Source organism: Oncorhynchus mykiss, chromosome 1 (assembly GCF_013265735.2).
Source record: "Oncorhynchus mykiss isolate Arlee chromosome 1, USDA_OmykA_1.1, whole genome shotgun sequence".
NCBI lineage: Eukaryota > Metazoa > Chordata > Actinopteri > Salmoniformes > Salmonidae > Oncorhynchus > Oncorhynchus mykiss.
The window spans coordinates 55,651,190-55,671,907 of record NC_048565.1 but is presented as its reverse complement, the minus strand read 5'-3'; the positions used below and the strand labels follow the sequence as shown (position 1 = coordinate 55,671,907).

Genomic DNA, 20,718 nt, shown 5'->3' with positions numbered 1-20,718 from the left:
TTGCTGCCAAAGGTGCTTCAACAAAGTACTGAGTAAAGGGTCTGAATACTTATGTCAATTTCCTTTTTTTTTTTTTTTTTTTTACATTCGCAAACATTTCTGAAAACCTATTTTTGTTTTGTCATTATAGGGTATTGTGTGTAGATTGAGGGTAATTCTGGGATTAAACTAAAATGTAAACTCAATACGAACTCAAAAATGAACTGAAATGCAATAAGAGTTATGAAACAATGCTGAACAGTGGAACTCTTAAACTATGAAAGAATCAATGGCATAACAGTGTGCCATCCTCATCACAGAAGGGTTCAGTCCATATATTCTTGACACACACATCAGTCATATTCAAACAAACTCCAAACAATATAAATTACGACAATGAAACAAACTACTCCAACAGCAAACAACAGTATCGATGTCTTATTATTGTGTTTTTTGTTGCAAAGTTGTGATCCCATGGGGCAAGGGAGGGAGAGTGGAGATTGTGGTGGTGATGACGTCAAATTGTGATGACATCACAGGAAGTGACGCCATGGCACAGGAGGATGTGATGTCACAGTGAGGCATAGATTGAGCAGACAGCATATAAGGCCCAGCTCATGGCGTGGTCCAACTATCTGTCTGTCGAGTACAGTTCTCTTGGTCTACACTTTGTGCTGGGTGTATCATGTCCTTGTGTAGAGGTCTTCTTTACAGCAAACAGGAGCCTCCTCATCACATCTCTCACCTGTAGGTCTTCACTGAAGCCAGGGCCTGGGCTAAAACGAGAGGGAGAGAATAAAAATAGCGAAATAAAAATTGTGTGAGAGAGAGACAGGTCAGACAGAGAGAGAGAAAAGTTGGAAAGATTTATGTCAAAAATGTTGACAGCAATTGAAAGCCTGAGAGGCGGCAAGTGTAAAGAGAGTCTGAACAGAGAGGAGAGACCGTGTAGAGAGGGAGAGAGAGGGGAGATTACGGGCAATCCTACACACAATTACTGATGCCACTCCTATTACACACACATGAAGTGGGACCCATCAGTGAGCTGGGGTGGTGGTTGTGTGTTAGGAGGTGGAGATGAGGAAGGTTGGGGCTCAGGAAGCGGTGAGGAGGAGGACAAGCTGTGCACTGCAAACCACACAGGACCACACAGGACGCACGTGGACCATACACACATGATCACACACACAATGGCAAAAACAAAACAAGTTGCGGGAAGTTAATGAATGATAAAACAAGTAAAGGAAATACATTTGATCTAAATCAAATGAATACTGTTATTAGCAGGATGATCATGGATCACTTATTATGAAAAGAACTGGACAGATTAAAGAGGATTGCAATCATTTGTGATTCAAAGGTCTAATCTCCACAATCTTTGTCACTTAGTTTGGTTGGTCCTGCTCTACCTCCTCCCATACTCCATACTGTCATGTGCTGTACTGTACCTGCGACCAGCTTGCTGCGTTTGGAAGCCTCAGCAGCCAGTTCATAGGAGATGTTGATCATCTTGAGCTGTAGCCTCCTCCTCTGGGCTCAGCACACCACTGGGAGGTGAGAGCACATTCTGCATACTGGGCAGACATATGGCATTTAGCAGACTGTTTTATCCAAAGGGACAAAGTATAGTGAGTACATGTGAGTTTGATCTCACCAGGGATTGAACCCACAGCCACAACCTTCCCCATTTTACCAAGAACTGAGACACACAGGACCTTGTTTGTTACGCACACACACTTCAAATTGGTTAATTTCTTGTGTCTGATCTTTAGAATGTAGAATGTAGCTAATGGAAATAGCATGATTTTTCTATGTACTGATCGGCACTGACCAGGAAGGAAGCATGTGTGGTGGGGACTCATTTGAGCCTGCCTGTCCTGATATCCAGCTATTCCGGAGAGAGCACTAGTTACACCGAACTCTCTTTCTACACTGTATATAGTATTTGCTGTGTACTGTGCACTGGTAAACATCAACCCTGACCAGCTGTAATAAATGACCTTACACAGGGTGATTCAGATACCTGGGAAAGATAAGTAGATGTGGTTGAGTCATAGGTCACGTTTCTTTACCACAGTAATACCCTTTTGAAACAACTGAGCCAAGCTGAGCCAAACTGTACTGTGTTGGTCTGAATGCACATCCACCATAGTACCTGCAACAAAACTGTCAAGGACAAAGCGAAAAGTACCTGTTTTTGGCGATGAGGGCTTTAATACGGTCCACCTTCTTCTGTTTGCCAGCCTCCTGCTCTGGGCTGAGAGCCTCCTCTGGATCTGACTCTACATAACGCTCTGGAATCAACACCTTCTCAGGGACTGACAACTAGAGAGAGGGAGAGAGAGAGAAAATGGGATGGTGTTAGAGATCTGATACAGCAGATGATAATGACAGACACTACGCCCTGTTCAAATTTCCTCTCTGCCCCTTCCCCTTGGCCGTAACCCTTCAATAGAGTTAGATCTGTAAGGTTGAAGCGATATGGTGTAAGCTCCACCACTACACTGCTTATACCAATCCAAACCATTCAGATCTACAGATCTTAGAGCCAAGAGGAAGGGAATGATTTGGGACCAGGTGACAGACATTAATGCCCCCCCCCCCCCCCCCCCCCCCCCTTTCCTACCTCTCTGTCCATGTTGTAGTGGTCAGTGTGCGAGGCCTCATAGAGTCGTGCTATTTCCTCGGCAGGTGTCTCCTGCTCTCTGAACACTACCTGTTCTCTGAGTGACGCCTCCAACTCCAAGATGTCACTGCTCATCACCTCGTCACGCTGACGACGGTTCTGGAACACAACATATGACTCTTAATTGTAAATTCTACCTATTACAGGAAATTAAATGAGCCCTGGGTTCTTTTCATTAAACCTCTACAGGATCGGTGCCCCCCCCGCGCGGGACGTTTGAGCTAACGTAGGCTAATGTGATTAGCATGAGCCAGAGAGCATCAGCGAGTCGAAGGAGGAACTAGATGAAAGATTCAGGAGAGAGGTGGTGGCGATGAGAGTCCTGCAGTGTGGGTGTGCTGAGGAGCGTGACACCAGTTCGGTGTCATCTGCACCGGTTTCACGCATCTGGCCTCCAGTTCGCCTCCCCAGTCCGGTACATCCTGTGTTTCCTCCATGTACTCGCCCTGAAGTATGTGTCACCGTTCCGGTACAATTTGAGCCAGCCCTATGCACCAGTTCTCCAGTGTGCCTCCACAGCCCAGTACGTCCTGCGCCAGCTCCCCGCACTCGCCGTGCGAAGTGTGTCATCGTTCCGATACAATTTGTGCCGGTTCTACGCACCAGGTCTCCAGTGCGCCTCCACAGCCCAGTACGTTTAGTGCTAGCTCCCCGCACTCACAGTGCAGAGTGTGTCATCGTTCCGGCACCATCTGTGCCAGCTCTACACACCAGGTCTCCAGTGCGTCTCCACAGCCCAGTACGTTTAGTGCTAGCTCCCCGCACTCACCGTGCAGAGTGTGTCATTGTTCCGGCACCATCTGTGCCAGCTCTACACACCAGGTCTCCAGTGCGCCTCCACAGCCCAGTACGTCCTGTGCCTCCTCCTCGCACTCTCCCTGAAGTGCGTGTCCCCAGTCCGGTACGTCCTGTGCCTCCTCCTCGCACTCTCCCTCAAGTGCGCCTTCCCAGTCAGGTACGTCCTGTGCCTGCTCCCCGCACTCGCCCCGAAGTGCATGTCACCAGTCTGGTGCCACCTGTGCCGGCCCCACGCATCAGACCTACAGTGCGCCTCCCCAGTCCAGAGCTTCAGGCGACAGTCCCCAGTCCAGAGCTTCAAGCGCCGGTCCCCAGTCCACGTTTCACGGTCCGGAACCTCCTGAGACGGTCCACGGTCTGGAACCTCCTGAGACGGTCCACGGTCCGGAACCTACTGCAACGGTCCACGGTCCAGAACCTCCAGCTCCATGGCAGGAGCCCTTCTCTGTGTCGATGCCCAGTCCAGGCACCGTGTCCAGTCCTGCTCCATGGCAGGAGCCTTCCTCGGCGCCGATGCCCAGTCCGAGCACAGCGTCCAGTCCAGCTCCATGGCAAGAGCCCTTCTCTGCGCCGATGCCCAGTCCAGGCACGGCATCGAGTCTCGCTCCATGGCAGGAGCCTTCCTCTGCGTTGATGTCCAGTCCAGGCATGGTGTCCAATCCCGCTCCAAGGCCGGAGCCTTCCTCTGCGCCGGTGCCCAGTCCAGGCACGCGTCCGGTTCCGCTCCATGGCAGGAGCCTTCCTCTGCACCGATGTCCAGTCCAGGCATGGCGTCCGGTCCTGCTCCATGGGAGGAGCCTTCTTCGGCGCCGGGGCCCAGTCTGGGTGCGGCGTACAACCCAGCTCCATGACCAGGGCCCTCCTCTGTGCCGATGCCCAGTCCGGGCATGGCTTCTACCCGGAACCATGGCTGGACCCGTGGTCTGGGCGGGGGCAAAGTCCCGCACCAGAGCCTCCACCGATGCTGGCGAAACCACGAGCGGAGTGGGTACTTCGCCCCGCACCGGAACCGCCACCGACGCTAGACGCCCACCCGGACCCTCCCCTATAGAGTCAGGTTTTGCGTCCGGAGTCTGTACCTTTGGGGCGGGGGGGGGGGGGGGGGGGTTAGGTCGAGGTGTGACTAGGGTGGATTATTTAGTGCATTTATTTCTATGTTGGCCTGGTATGGTTCCCAATCAGAGGCAGCTGTTTATCGCTGTCTCTGATTGGGGATCATATTTAGGCAGCAATTTCCCCACAGTGTTTTGTGGGATCTTGTTTCTGTGTAGTTGCCTGTGAGCACGGCTTGAGCTTCACGTATCGTTTATTCTTCTTTGTTGTTTTTGTGAGTTTCATTTGACTAAACATGTGGAACTCTACGTACGCTGCGCCTTGGTCCGTTCATTCGTTAGACGATCGTGACAATTATGGCCTTTCTCTTGCATTTCAAAATTGATGGTAAAAACAAATAACCCCCAAAAAATGTTTTATGTATTATCTTTTACCAGATCTAATGTGTTATATTCTCCTACATTAATTTCACATTGGGCACAAACTTCAAACTGTTTTCTTTCATATGGTATCAATAATATGCATATCCTTGCTTCAGGTCCTGAGATACAGGCAGTTAGATTTGGGTATGTCATTTTAGGCAAAAATTTAAAAAAAGGGTACGATCCTCAAGGTACACGTAGCAAACTGTTTTAAAACGGAAGATGAAAATGTCTTATTGGATAAGTTCAGATATGTCTCTGTTTCTGAAAGTTTTCATCCGGAAACTTGGTGTGTGAACCAACCTTGACTCAGGTCAGATACAGTGGGGCAAAAAAGTATTTAGTCAGCCACCAATTGTGCAAGTTCTCCCACGTAAAAAGATGAGAGAGGCCTGTAATTTTCATCATAGGTACACTTCAACTATGACAGACAAAATTAGAAAAAAAATCCCAAAAATCACATTGTAGGATTTTTTATGAATTTATTTGCAAATTATGGTGGAAAATAAGTATTTGGTCACCTACAAACAAGCAAGATTTCTGGCTCTCACAGACCTGTAACTTATTCTTTAAGAGGCTCCTCTGTCCTCCACTCGTTAGCTGTATTAATGGCACCTGTTTGAACTTGTTATCAGTATAAAAGACACCTGTCCACAACCTCAAACAGTCACACTCCAAACTCCACTATGGCCAAGACCAAAGAGCTGTCAAAGGACACCAGAAACAAAATTGTAGACCTGCACCAGGTTTTTACTTAGGTTTATTTGGTCAATTTTTCTCTTTCTCAATATTTCTTTCTCAATATAACTCTTTCTTGAACTGCATTGTTGGTTAAGGGCATTTAAGTAAGCATTTCACGTTAAGGTCAACCTGTTGTATTCGGCGCATGTGACAAATAAAGTTTGATTTGATTAAGAATGGTCCACCACCAAAAGGACATCCAGCCAACTTGACACAACTGTGGGAAGCATTGGACTCAACATGGGCCAGCATCCCTGTGGAACGCATTCAATACCCTGTAGAGTCCTTGCCCTGACGGATTGAAGCTGTTCTGAGGGCAAAAGGGGGTGCAACTCAATATTAGGAAGGTGTTCCTAATGTTTAGTACATTATACAGTACCAGACACACCTACTCATTCAAGGCGTCAAAACTATGAAATAACACATTTGGAATCATGTAGTAACCAAAAAAGTGCTAAACAAATGATTTGTTTAACACTTTTTTTTAGTTACTACATGATTCCATATGTGTTATTTCATAGTTTGATGTCTTCACCATTATTCTACAATGTAGAAATTAGTAAAAAATAATGAACAACCCTGGAATGAGTGGGTGCGTCCAAACTTTTGACTGGTACTGTTTATTATAAGTCTAGCCCGACTGGGCAAAATGTGTGATTTTGATTTACCCGTTTCCAGTGTGCCCGCCGAGTAGAGATTCTCTCTCCAAAAATTGCACCGTTTTGTGGACAAAGTAACAAGGCTGATGCGCATCGCAAGCTGCTCCAAGGAAGTGGACAGTTTTGACTTCCCAACAGCAGCGGCTCACTTTGAGCAGGCCACGGTCTGCCCCAAACAAGTAATCTAGAGGTGAATTATTGAGTTTGTAGACAGCCATGTTTAGTTATTTATGAATTAAAATGTTCTTGCCAAGGCTAAATTAAATTAGAAAGGCATAGACTGTATTTGAAAACAGCTGTGTTTTATTAATTAATTAAAATGTTCATACAAATAGCCTAAAACAGATTGTACAACTACAAGCACAAACCACACCCCCCTTGCCAATAACAAAAAAACTAACTCATACACATCATACAGGAATGCACATGCATACAGCGCAACCGATATGGGATTATTTTAACCGATACGTTTCTGATTTTACAGTGGAAATATTCAGACAACCAATATTTTATTATTATAGCTGGAATGAAAACAATAATCTGTATGGATTGTGCTTAAAACAGAAAGATGATTTCTTAAATTAGAGGAAATAACATTAATATAAACAATTGCATAAAATTTAGGAGCACCTGAAATATGCTCTAGTGAAAGGATGATGAATTGCACTGATTCCAGCCCAAAATTTGCCTAGGCTCTGAAGACTGAGCTGCCTCATTCTCTGCAGCTGGAAAACAACGACATAGGACATTTTCTATGTATTGGTATTTAGCAATTTTTTTGTTGATTGTAGCCAGGGCTGTAGCCAGGGAATTTCTGGTAGTTGTCACTTGAAAATACATTTTTCCACTGGACCATCGCTGCCTCTAGCCCCAAGCATTGTGTCAGTGAACTGTCCCTGCTATTTCGGGATACTTGGGTGTCCCTACCCCATTGAAGTTGAAATTTGGTTACGGTAAGAGTTAGGATTCAGGTTAGTTACAGGTTATGGTTAGGGTTAGGGTTTAGTGTAGGGACGTCTCAAGGATTCTAGGGAGCACTAAACCTCAGTGAACGTCGTCAAGTACTCTGACACAGCAAGTTAGTTGGCTAGCCAGCACGCATCATAGAAATGGGGGTGGCGAAACGTGAATTTGGACCATTCTCTGACAAATGACAACCCATACATCAAAAACGTAGCAGCGTTACTTTGTAACATGCTTGTTTTTTGTGTCTCTGAAATTTTTGAATAACAGAGCTTGACGAATAACATTATTCGTTATTTGCATATAACACACCAGATTTGTATGGGTTTACCTTCAGACGAGTCCCATGTGACACTTGTGGGGGTCATAAAGCAAAACAGAGAACAGCATCCAGTTCATATTATACTAAACAAAATTATAAACGCAAAATGCAACAATTTCAAAGATTTTGCTGAGTTACAGTTCATATAAGGAAATCAGTCAATTGAAATTAATTAATTAGGCCCTAAACTATAGATTTCACATGACTGGGCAGGGGCGCAGCCATGTGTGGGCCTGGGATGGCATAGGCCCACCTACTTGGGAGCCAGCCATTCCCACTGAGGAGCCAGGCCCAGCCAATCAGAACACGTTTTTCACTACAAAAGGGCTTTATTACAGACAGAAATACTTCTGAGCATTTCTGCTTCACCCTCCCTCCCACCTGATGATCCCGCAGGTGAAGAAGCCAGATGTGGAGGTCTTGGGCAGGCGCTGTTATATGTGGTCTGAAGTTGTGAGGCCAGCAAATTCTGTAGAACGACGTTGGTAGAGAAATTAACATTCAATTCTTTGGCAACAGCTCTGGTGGACATTCCTGAAATAAAATAAAATTGCACACTCCCTCAAAACTTGAGACGTCCGTGGCATTGTGTTGTTTGACAAAACTGCATATTTTAGAGTGGCCTTTTATTGTGCCCACAAGGTGCACCTGTATAATAATCAGCTTCTTGATATGCCACATCTGTCAGGTGGATGGATAAACTTGACAAAGGATAAAATGCTCACTAACCGGGATGTAAACAAATGTGTACACAAAATTTGAGGGCAATAAGCTATTTGTGCATATGGAATGGCCGATTAATTAAGGCCGATTTCAAGTTTTCATAATCGGAAATCTGTATTTTTGGGCGCTGATTTGCCGAATTATTATTATTATTATTATTATTATTATATTTGTATTTATTTTTATACCTTTATTTAACTAGACAAGTCAGTTAAGAACACATTCTTATTTTCAATGATGGCCTAGGAACGGTGGGTTAACAGCCTCGCTCAGGGGCAGAATGACAGATTTTCACCTTGTCAGCTCGGGGATACAATCTTGCAATTGTTAACCTTACAGTTAACTAGTCCAATGCAATAACGACCTGCCTCTCGCTCGTTGCACTCCACAAGGAGCCTGCCTGTTACGCGAATGCAGTAAGCCAAGGTAAGTTGCTAGCTAGCATTGAACTTATCTTATAAAAAACAATCAATCATAATCACTAGTTAACTACAAATATTATCTAGCTTGTCCTGCGTTGCATATAATCAGCAGCCAGCAGCTCTTCGTTGTGCGTCAAGCATTGCGCTGTTTATGACTTCAAGCCTATCAACTCCCGAGATGAGGCTGGTGTAACCGAAGTGAAATGGTTAGCTAGTTAGCGTGCGCTAATAGCGTTTCAAACGTCACTCGCTCTGAGCCTTCTAGTAGTTGTTCCCCTTGCTCTGCATGGGTAACGCTGCTTCGAGGGTGGCTGTTGTGTTGCTGGTTCGAGCCCAAGGAGGAGCGAGGAGAGGGACAGAAGCTATACTGTTACACTGGCAATACTAAAGTGCCTATAAGAACATCTAATAGTCAAAGGTTAATGAAATACAAATGGTATATAATTCCTATAATAACTACAACCTAAAACATCTTACCTGGGAATATTGAAGACTCATGTTAAAAGGAACCACCAGCTTTCATATGTTCTGAGCAAGGAACTGAAACGTTAGCACATATTGAACTTTTACTTTCTTCTCCAACACTTTGTTTTTGCATTATTTAAACCAAATTGAACATGTTTCATTATTTACTTGAGGCTAAATTGATTTTATTGATGTATTATATTAAGTTAAAATAAGTGTTCATTCAGTATTGTTGTAATTGTCATTACTACAAATACATTTTAAAAAATTGCCCGATTTAATCGGTGTTGAAAAATCATAAATGGTCGACCTCTAGTTTCTATTATAAAATACTTTTATTTTGAAATAAAATTATACCTGAGTACAGTACCAGTCAAACGTTTAGACATACCTACTCATTTCAGGGTTTATCTAAAAATAAATACTATTTCTACATTGTGGAATTATAGTGAAGACATCAAAACTATGGAATCATGTAGTAACCAAAACAGTGATAAACATATCAAAATATATTTTAGATTTTAGATTCTTTAAAGTAGACACCCTTTGCCTTGATGACAGCTTTGCACACTCTTGGCATTCTCTCAACCAGCTTCACCTGGCTGCTTTTCCGTCACTCTGCGGTAGGACTCATCCCAAACCATTTCAATTGGGTTGAGGTTGGGTGACTGTGGAGGCCAGGTCATCCTGTTGAAAAACAAATGATAGTCCCACTAAGCGCAAACCACATAGGATGCTGTGGCAGCCATGCTGCTTAAGTGTGCTTACATTCTAAATAAATCACAGACATTGTCGTCAGCGAAGCACCGCCACACCATCACACCTCCTCCTCCATGCTTCACGGTGGGAACCACACATGCAGAGATCATCCGTTCACCTACTCTGCGTCTCACAAAGACATGGCGGTTGGAACCAAAAATCTCCAATTTGGACTCATCAGACCAAAGGACAGATTTCCACCGGTCTAATGTCCATTGCTCGTGTTTCTTGGCCCAAGCAAGTCTCTTCTTCTTATTGGCGTCCTTTTGTAGTGGTTTCATTGCAGAAATTCGACCATGAAGGCCTGATACACGCGGCCTCCTCTGAACAGTTGATGTTGAGATGTGTCTGTTACTTTGGGCTGCAATATCTGAGGCTGGTAACTAACTTATCCTCTGCAGCAGAGGAAATTCTGGGTCTTCCTTCCTGTGGCTGTCTTCATGAGAGCCAGTTTCATCATAGCGCTTGATGGTTTTTGCGACAGCACTTAAAGACATTTTCCGGAGTGACTGACCTTCATGTCTTAAAGTAATAATGGACTGTCGTTTCTCTTTGCTTATTTGTGTTAGGGCTTTCTTCCGGTGAAGGAGAGGCAGACCAAAATGCAGCGTGGTTATTTCGATACATGTTTAATAAAAGATAAACACGAACTATACAAAACAATAAACGTAACATGAAAACCTAAACAGCCTTATCTTGTGCAAACAAACACAGAGACAGGAACAATCACCCACGAAACACTCAAAGAATATGGCTGCGGTTCCCAATCAGAGACAATGATAAACACCTGCCTCTGATTGAGAACCACTCCAGGCAACCATAGACTTTTCTAGACAACCCCACTAACCACAATCCCATAACCTATAAAAAACCCCTAGACAAAACACACCACATAAATAACCCATGTCACACCCTGGCCTGACCAAAATAATAAAGAAAACACAAAATACTAAGACCAGGGCGTGACAATTTGAGCTGTTTTTGCCATAATATGGACTTGGTATTTTACCAAATTCTGTATACCAATCCTAACTTGTCACAACACAACTAATTGGCTCAAATGCATTAAGAACAAAATAATTTCCACAAATTAACTTTGACAATGCACACCTGTCAATTTGAAATGCATTCCAGCTGACTATCTTATGAAGCTGGTTGAGAGAATGCCAAGAGTGTGCAAAGCTGTCATCATGGCAAAGGGTGGCTACTTTGAAGACCCTAAAATCTAAAATATATTTTGATATAACTATTTTTTGGTTACTACATGATTCCATGTGTTCACTATTCTACAATGTAGAAAATAGTACAAATAAAGAAACCCTTGAATGAGTAGGTGTGTCCAAACTTTAAAGTGGTACTGTATGTGTGTGTAATTTTGTCACATGCCTATGGGTTCCTGTGAGTGCATGCGTGTGTTTGTAATACATGTTGAGTGTGTACGTGTGGGCATATAACAGTATGTATTTTCTTGCAGCACTTTTATGAAATTATTAATGAATGTTCCAGTACCATTCATCATATCCTTCATACCACATTAAACATCAATCATATGTAATCTTCAAAACAAAAGCCCTGATTTTATTACAGTATTAGAAGTTCATTTATAGTAGAAATACCTGGTTGGATTGAGTTGGAACGTTGCTGGTGTTACTAACTGGGTTAGTTCTGTACAGCAAAATACTTTGATTGCCTCTGCTGGGCTTATGCCAAGGTATAAGCTTGCGGAGCTAATGCAAGTCTTCAGATTTCAGGCAAGTTTACACAACATGTTAATTTGACACCAATTTCCTTGTTGCCATCCAGATTTGAAATTATTCAAAAACTTTGAGCGTTTGGCTTGAACTTTCCAGGAGTGCCAGATTGATTATTTTTGCATTTTCTGGGACTACTACTACTATGTCCATCAAAAGAAAATTACATGAAGACATTGATTTTGGTGTGTTATTGCATGATCGGTTGAAGTTATTATGTTATTCATCACGAAAGTTGCTACTGAACTGATAATGTAATAACCAACGGATAACATTATAATAAGCTATGTGTGTGTGTGTGTGTGTGTGTGTGCGACTGTGCATGTATGTACATTTCAATGTTAGCTTGTGAGTGTCTCTATGTATGAGTATTCCTGTAGTATGTGCATGAGTTTGTTTGTGTTGTAATTGGCAGTGGGCGTTGGTATGTGCATCAAATTGAGCAGTACATAAAAACATGTTTTTAGATGATTGGTTGAAGTTATTACATCATTTATTTAAAAAAGTTGTTACTGACCGGTTAATGTAATAACCACCGGTAAATGTAATAATAATAACTTTTTCTGCTAAATGTAATAAGTTGTGTAACGTTCAACATTTTATTATGTTTACCGGCAAGTTATTATATTCACTAGGTTTATTACATTAGCAATAGAAAAGTTACTTATTTTACCAGTGTTATTACGTTTACTATTGTTACAACCTGCTTTCTATGCAGAACCATAATGACTAGCCACCTTTTAAATTAACATGCCCCTGCGGGGCTTGATATTCAGGTAAATGTTCCAGTGGCACACCGGGAAAGCGAATGATGCATGCATCATTTAAATGTTATCTTTCATTTGTGGGTTAAGCAAGATATTGAATGGTTCTGGATTGTGGATTGTTAAACCTACAGTGGGGCAAAAAAGTATTTAGTCAGCCACCAATTGTGCAAGTTCTCCCACGTAAAAAGATGAGAGAGGCCTGTAATTTTCATCATAGCTACACTTCAACTATTACAAACAAAATGAGGAAAAAAAATCCAAAAATCACATAGTAGGATTTTTTATGAATTTATTTGCAAATTATGGTGGAAAATAAGTATTTGGTCAATAACAAAAGTTTCTCAATACTTTGTTATATACCCTTTGTTGGCAATGACAGAGGTCAAACATTTTCTGTAAGTCTTCACAAGGTTTTCACACACTGTTGCTGGTATTTTGGCCCATTCCTCCATGCAGATCTCCTCTAGAGCAATGATGTTTTGGGGCTGTTGCTGGGCAACACGGACTTTCAACTCCATCCAAAGATTTTCCATGGGGTTGAGATCTGGAGACTGGCTAGGCCACTCCAGGACCTTGAAATGCTTCTTACGAAGCCACTCCTTCGTTGCCCGGGCGGTGTGTTTGGGATCATTGTCATGTTGAAAGACCCAGCCACGTTTCATCTTCAATGCCCTTGCTGATGGTAGGCTTTGTTACTTTGGTCCCAGCTCTCTGCAGGTCATTCACTAGGTCCCCCCGTGTGGTTCTGGGATTTTTGCTCACCGTTCTTGTGATAATTTTGACCCCACGGGGTGAGATCTTGCATGGAGCCCCAGATCGAGGGAGATTATCAGTGGTCTTGTATGTCTTCCATTTCCTAATAATCGCTCCCACAGTTGATTTCTTCAAACCAAGCTGCTTACCTATTGCAGATTCAGTCTTTCCAGCCTGGTGCAGGTCTACAATTTTGTTTCTGGTGTCCTTTGACAACTCTTTGGTCTTGGACATAGTGCAGTTTGGAGTGTGACTGTTTAAGGTTGTGGACAGGTGTCTTTTATACTGATAACAAGTTCAAACAGGTGCCATTAATACAGGTAATGAGTGGAGGACAGAGGAGCCTCTTAAAGAAGAAGTTACAGGTCTGTGAGAGCCAGAAATCTTGCTTGTTTGTAGGTGACCAAATACTTATTTTCCACCATAATTTACAAATTAATTAATTAATTAAAAATCCTACAATGTGATTTTCTGGATTTTTTTTTCTCATTTTGTCTGCCATAGTTGAAGTGTACCTATGATGAAAATTACAAGCCTCTCTCATCTTTTTAAGTGGAAGAACTTGCATTGGTGGCTGACTAAATACTTTTTTGCCCCACTGTATGCCTAACCTCAACGCTTAGCCTAATATCACCCACTTAACCGATTTCACTTCAATTCTACTTAGATATGATCTAATATCCAACTCCTTAACTATATTGATTATGTCCATACATCTCAGACACACTCGCCATGCGTGGGTCTGGCCTCCTGACCTTCCTTTGGGTAACTACACTGATCATGCCACACACACACACACACACACACTGGCACTCACCTTGTGTGGGTCTGGCCTACTGCCCTTCCTCAGGGTGACACAGGTGAAAGTATTATGGGAGATTTGGTTCTGGGGGGAATGATGCCAACGGGGTATGACAATCCTGGAGGGAGAACATAAATATTAAAGTTATGTAACACATCTGCGCTCATACAGCTTCTGAAAGGTGAAGCTAGTTATGCTAATAGTTTAGTAATGCAGCTAACAGAGTAGCACCTCTATCCAGGGTCGTGTTCATTAGGGCACCCGGTATTTTTTAAAAATCTAATTGGACAAGGTAAAATAGTCCCTCCCGTTTCCATTCCATTTGGGAGTGTTTTCTACTGTGTACCTTTGGTGTCAGAGGGGTCTCTGTCAGACTGTTCAGATCTGTCCTCTCCGTTGGTCTCATCCACCTCAGCTACAGTGGTGAGCTCTGGTTCACTCTTATACAGCCTGTAGTCTGGACCCTACAGGGGGACATGAGAGAGAGATCAGTTACTACACAGAGATACATGACAGGTGAAAGATCAGTACACGCACTGACATCAGAAGAGATGGGTGAATAAATGATTTATTCACAATAAAGACATGCTGACAAGCTCAAATAGAAATTATATATTTCCATGATCTGCTAAAGCAATGGACAATAAAGTGTTCATAAATCACAAAGCTCAAAATGAGAAATGAGAGGACAACAAAACAACCAACCAAACAATATAAACAAAATCAGTGTAGTTAACTGAAATAACCTCCAAAACGACAAACTAATTAACAAAATAAAACAAATAAATGTGAATGATTCACAAAGAAAGCTGATGAAGCTTCTTATGAAGAAAATAAAAATAACAGAAAATACATCCACATTTATGACAAGTAAGTTTTGAGGGAAAACTCAAAAGAATCCCAAAATAATACATCCACCAAAATAATATTTTAATAATGAAATGGAAAGAGGGGACATCTGGATGATTCACAAAGCAAGCGGATGAAGGAACATCATAAACATATTGGTCTTTATGATGAGGAAAAATTTTAAATGATCAAAAAATAAGCACCAAAATGATACTGGAAAAAAAAACAAGAGCGGGATCAATGTGATCATGCGTGATAACAGCACCGCAGGGGTAATGACATAGGTCAGCGATCAACAGCTCACGCCAGTGGTTCTTAACCTGGGTTCGATCGAACCTGGGTTCGATCGGTGAGTCAGTCTCAGGGGTTCGGCGGAGGTCAAGACACACATCCGATTCATATGATTCGTGATGACACGCTCCGCTTGGCCATCATTGGCGGCAGGTGATCACGCTACATCGCTTGGCCTATCTGTGCTGCAGGGAATTTGGTGCACTCAGTAGTCGACTTGTGACTGTCGTGATGGTGCGTCTTGTGATTTCTTTCTTAATATTTGAATCCCTTCATACTTACTATGTCGAGCAAAAAAAGAAAGTGGTCGGACGAATATGTACAATATGGATTCACATGTATAACGGAACGTGATGGGAGTCAGTGTCCTAACTGCATGATTTGCAATGCCAAGTTGAGCAATTCTAGTAAGCTAGCATGCATTAAGCTGCATGGAGATGGAAAATACAAGAACACAACGCTCGCTGAATTCAAGGTGAAGAGAGCCAGATTCGATGAAAAGGCTACTCTGCCTGTTCTCGGCTTTGTACCCATCAACAAACCGATCCTCACAGCATCGTACGAAGTTGCTTACCTGATCGCAAAGCAGGGCAAACCACACACCATTGGTGAAACACTCATAAAACCAGCTGTGTTGAAGATATCATGCTGGGAAAAGAGGCCGAAGTTAAGTTATCCCAAATTCCTCTTTCAAATGACACCATCAGCGACAGAATAGAGAACATGAGCAAAGACATCTTGGCTCAAGTAGTTGCAGATCTGATTTCAAGCCCGGCAAAATTCAGCCTTCAACTCGACGAGACCACAGATGTTTCCAATCTAAGCCAGCTTGCTGTATTCGTGCGCTATGTGAAAGTCGACGTGATAAAGGAAGAATTTTTATTTTGTAAGCCTCTTACAACAACAACTAAGGCAGCCGATGTGAAGAAACTTGTGGAAGACTTCTTCAAAGACAACAATCTTTCGTGGGATATGGTTTCTGCAGTTTGTTCGGACGATAGACATATAGATGGACGATGGACGATAGACAATAGATGTCAATGATGAATACCTCGATGAAATCATTGAAATTCAGCAGAGCCAGGTTCAACAGCAACTCTTCAGAACAACAACGCTTTCAACGTTTTGGTGTCAACAAATGGTATTTGTTATTGCTAAGAAAGCTCTGGAGATTTTCATACCGTTTGTTACAACAAATCTTTGCGAGCAATCCTTTTCGAGGATGCTGGACATAAAAACGAAGAAAAGGAACAGACTTTGTTGCGAAAATGACATGAGAGTGGCACTTGCCAAGTTGAAGCCGCGCATTTCTGAACTGGTCTCTGAAAGGCAACAGCAGAAGTTACACTGATTTGCAGTAAATATTCATTATTATGTTTTTGTGTGAAAATGATCATCTGTGTGAAAATGTTTTTATTATTTTGTTCTTTGAACACAGTGATGTTGATGCACGGTTCATTTTGTGCACCAGTCAAATATATACCTATGTTTTGAATTAGATTTTATTTTTCATTTAAGAAGGGTTCGGTGAATGCGCATATGAAACTGGTGGGGTTCAGTACCTCCAACAAGGTTAAGAACCACTGGCTTACGCTGTGTGTTCCGTTCCTCTGGCCGGCTTTCCGGTCCCTATCCTCGGGACCCCGATGTGGTGGCTGTGGCGGTCGCCAGATGGTGGTAACCGGAGAGGACAGGGAGGTTGGGCTGGTCCGGCTCGTAGGCCTGGGGTAAGGGTGGCCACGGGGGAGCTGAGAGGTTCTCCACTTCCAACTCCTCCTCCTGGATATGTTATTTAACCTTTATTTATACAGGATGTACTCATTTTTGTGTGATCAATTTTGTTATTGTTATGACAGGTACACATCATACACATGAACAAAAACCTGTGACAGGACTAACTTTTTCACTCCCACGGGACTTCCACAACACATCGGTGTCAGAAGGTGACAGGCTGGACTCAAACCGGTTTGAGATATCTTGTTCACAAGAGAGAGCTGTTCAACATGGCAGCGCTCAGTAACATCACTTAAAATGATATAAATACACAAACAGTGTATTCAGACCCCTTCCCCTTTTCCAGATTTTGTTACGTTACAGCCTTATTCTAAAATATACAGTGCCTTGCGAAAGTAATCTGCCCCCTTGAACTTTGCGACCTTATGCCACATTTCAGGCTTCAAACATAAAGATATAAAACTGTATTTTTTTGTGAAGAATCAACAACAAGTGGGACACAATCATGAAGTGGAACGACATTTATTAGATATTTCAAACTTTTTTAACAAATCAAAAACTGAAAAATTGGGCGTGCACAATTATTCAGCCCCCTTAAGTTAATACTTTGTAGCGCCACCTTTTGCTGCGATTACAGCTGTAAGTCGCTTCGGGTATGTCTCTATCAGTTTTGCACATCGAGAGACTGACATTTTTTCCCATTCCTCCTTGCAAAACAGCTCGAGCTCAGTGAGGTTGGATGGAGATCATTTGTGAACAGCAGTTTTCAGTTCTTTCCACAGATTCTCGATTAGTTTCAGGTCTGGACTTTGACTTGGCCATTCTAACACCTGGATATGTTTATTTTTGAACCATTCCATTGTAGATTTTGCTTTATGTTTTGGATCATTGTCTTGTTGGAAGACAAATCTCCGTCCCAGTCTCAGGTCTTTTGCAGACTCCATCAGGTTTTCTTCCAGAATGGTCCTGTATTTGGCTCCATCCATCTTCCCATCATTTTTAACCATCTTCCCTGTCCCTGCTGAAGAAAAGCAGGCCCAAACCATGATGCTGCCACTACCATGTTTGACAGTGGGGATGGTGTGTTCAGGGTGATGAGCTGTGTTGCTTTTACGCCAAACATAACGTTTTGCATTGTTGCCAAAAAGTTCAATTTTGGTTTCATCTGACCAGAGCACCTTCTTCCACATGTTTGGTGTGTCTCCCAGGTGGCTTGTGGCAAACTTTAAACAACACTTTTTATGGATATCTTTAAGAAATGACTTTCTTCTTGCCATTCTTCCATAAATCTCTGATCAGTCTTCTCCTTGTATGAGCTGAAAGTTTAGAGGGACGGCCAGGTCTTGGTAGATTTGCAGTGCTCTGATACTCCTTCCATTTCAATTTCACTTCCATTTCAATATTATCGCTTGCACAGTGCTCCTTGGGATGTTTAAAGCTTGGGAAATCTTTGTGTATCCAAATCCGGCTTTAAACTTCTTCACAACAGTATCTCGGACCTGCCTGGTGTGTTCCTTGTTCTTCATGATGCTCTCTGCGCTTTTAACGGACCTCTGAGACTATCACAGTGCAGGTGCATTTATACGGAGACTTGATTACACACAGGTGGATTGTATTTATCATCATTAGTCATTTAGGTCAACATTGGATCATTCATCGATCCTCACTGAACTTCTGGAGAGAGTTTGCTGCACTGAAAGTAAAGGGGCTGAATAATTTTGCACGCCCAATTTTTCAGTTTTTGATTTGTTAAAAAAGTTTGAAATATCCAGTAAATGTCGTTCCACTTCATGATTGTGTCCCACTTGTTGTTGATTCTTCACAAAAAAATAAAGTTTTATATCTTTATGTTTGAAGCCTGAAATGTGGCAAAAGGTCGCAAAGTTCAAGGGGGCCAAATACTTTCGCAAGGCACTGTATATTTGTTATGTCCTCATCAATATACACCTCTTCATGACAAAGTAAAAATGTTTTTTGAAATACCTTATTTACATAGGTTTTCAGACCCTTTGCTATGAAACTCGAAATTGAGCTCAGGTGCATCCTGTTTCCATTGATCATTCTTAAGATGTTTCTACAACTTGTTTGGAGTCCACCTGTGGTAAATTCAATTGATTGGACATGAGTTGGAAAGGCACACAACTGTCTAAATAAGGTCCCACAGTTGACAGAGCATGTCAGAGCAAAAACCAAGACATGAGGCGAAAGGAATTGTTCGCAGAGCTCCGAGACAGGATTGTGTCAAGGCACAGATCCCGAGAAGGGTACCAAAAAATGTCTGCAGCATTGATGGTCCCCAAGAAAACAGTGGAAGAAGAAGTTTGGAACCACGAAGACCCTTCCTAGAGCTGGCCGCCGGAAAAACTGAGCAATATGGGGAGAAGGACCATGGCCGGGAGATGGCCAAGAACCCAATGGTCACTCTGACAGATTTCTAGAGTTCCTCTGTGGAGATGGGAGAACATCCAGAAGAACAACCATATCTGCAACACTGCCAATCAGGCCTTTATGGTAGAGTTGCTGGTTTGGACAGGACTTCGGATCTCGTCATAAAGAGTCACAGTACATCACCCGGGGATAAGGTCACTGAGTTACACATCTAACACTGCACATGACAGCCCACTCAGATGAATTCCAACCATCTATGGCATCAAGAGAGAAAGGATAGAGCCTCCTGAGTAAAGCCTCTCACAAACTAGATACTGTACATACAGGCAGTCTAGTGGACAAAACATTCAGAACACCTTCCTATTATTGAATTTCACCCCTTTTGCTCTCAGAACAGCCTCGATTCGTCGGGGCATGGATTCCACAACAGGGTTCCCCAACTGGCGGCCCACAAGCAGAATTTTGCCCACCGGATGGTTTTATTTTGTTGGTTCAATTTTCATTGTTGGACATAAACTGTAAAAACACCAGGAAATCAGCTCCAAGTGATTTTAATTTGGGAAATCTGTTCCCAAGTATTTCCATGTATAATAGAGAGACATGTGATCATATACAAATGTAAGCAAGGTTAGAAAATATTATGTTTTAGTCAAATATTATATCTGTTTGGGCTTCTTGTGGTCATTTTGCAGTCTATAAATTATTTGTAATTATGTTCCGGCCCTCCGACCAGCAGCTCAACAAAATAATTGTCTCGTGGCTGAATCTAGTTGATGATCTCTGCTCTACAAAGTGTCGAAAGCATTCCACAGAGATGTTGACTTCATTGCGTCCCACAGTTGTGTCAGGTTGGCTGGATGTCATTTGGGTGGTGGACCATTCTTTATACACACGGGAGACTGTTGAGCGCGAAAAACCCAGCAGCGTTGCAGTTCTTGACACACTCGGTGTGCCTGGCACCTACTACCATACCCCGTTCAAAGGCTCCAAATAATTGTCTTGCCTATTCACCCTCGGAATGGCACAAATACACATCCCATGCCTCATCCAATTTGTTGGAATCGGCTAAACTTTGAACATTGAGATATTCAATGAATGATAGGAAATGAAAGAGTTATGTTATGTTAGAAGTTAATGCTTCTCTGAAGAAAGACAGAAGGCTTTGGAATGTGTTTGATGGAGGAGAGGAGAGCGAGGGGTTGATATAGGTAGACAGATAGACATTGTGTATTAGACGAAAGAGGGTTAAGGTCAGAAGGTGAGGACATATTCTCTTAAGAGAGTAATAAATGTTTGGAATCCTGTTACCCTCTTTATTGGCTTCCTGTAGAGCCATAAAATCTAAGGATTGGAGAGAAAGAGGAGTGTCTTAAGTGGGATGTATAGAAATT

General features: G+C 42.6%; 1 protein-coding gene across 1 annotated transcript in view; it reads right to left on the bottom strand.

The window, feature by feature from the left end:
* Positions 1 to 63: 63 nt before the first annotated feature.
* LOC110532459 (pleckstrin homology domain-containing family A member 5) overlaps positions 64 to 20,718 on the bottom strand; it is a 109,425-nt gene continuing 88,770 nt past the window's right edge. Inside the window, exons 14-22 of the mRNA XM_036989714.1 lie at positions 16,798 to 17,002; positions 14,412 to 14,529; positions 14,120 to 14,183; positions 4,161 to 4,386; positions 2,606 to 2,764; positions 2,171 to 2,304; positions 1,428 to 1,507; positions 972 to 1,200; positions 64 to 755 (exon numbers count right to left, since the gene is read on the bottom strand). Coding sequence (XP_036845609.1) covers positions 992 to 1,200; positions 1,428 to 1,507; positions 2,171 to 2,304; positions 2,606 to 2,764; positions 4,161 to 4,386; positions 14,120 to 14,183; positions 14,412 to 14,529; positions 16,798 to 17,002 — 1,195 coding nt within the window. The 3' untranslated portion in view covers positions 64 to 755; positions 972 to 991. The remainder of the gene's footprint in view (positions 756 to 971; positions 1,201 to 1,427; positions 1,508 to 2,170; positions 2,305 to 2,605; positions 2,765 to 4,160; positions 4,387 to 14,119; positions 14,184 to 14,411; positions 14,530 to 16,797; positions 17,003 to 20,718) is intronic.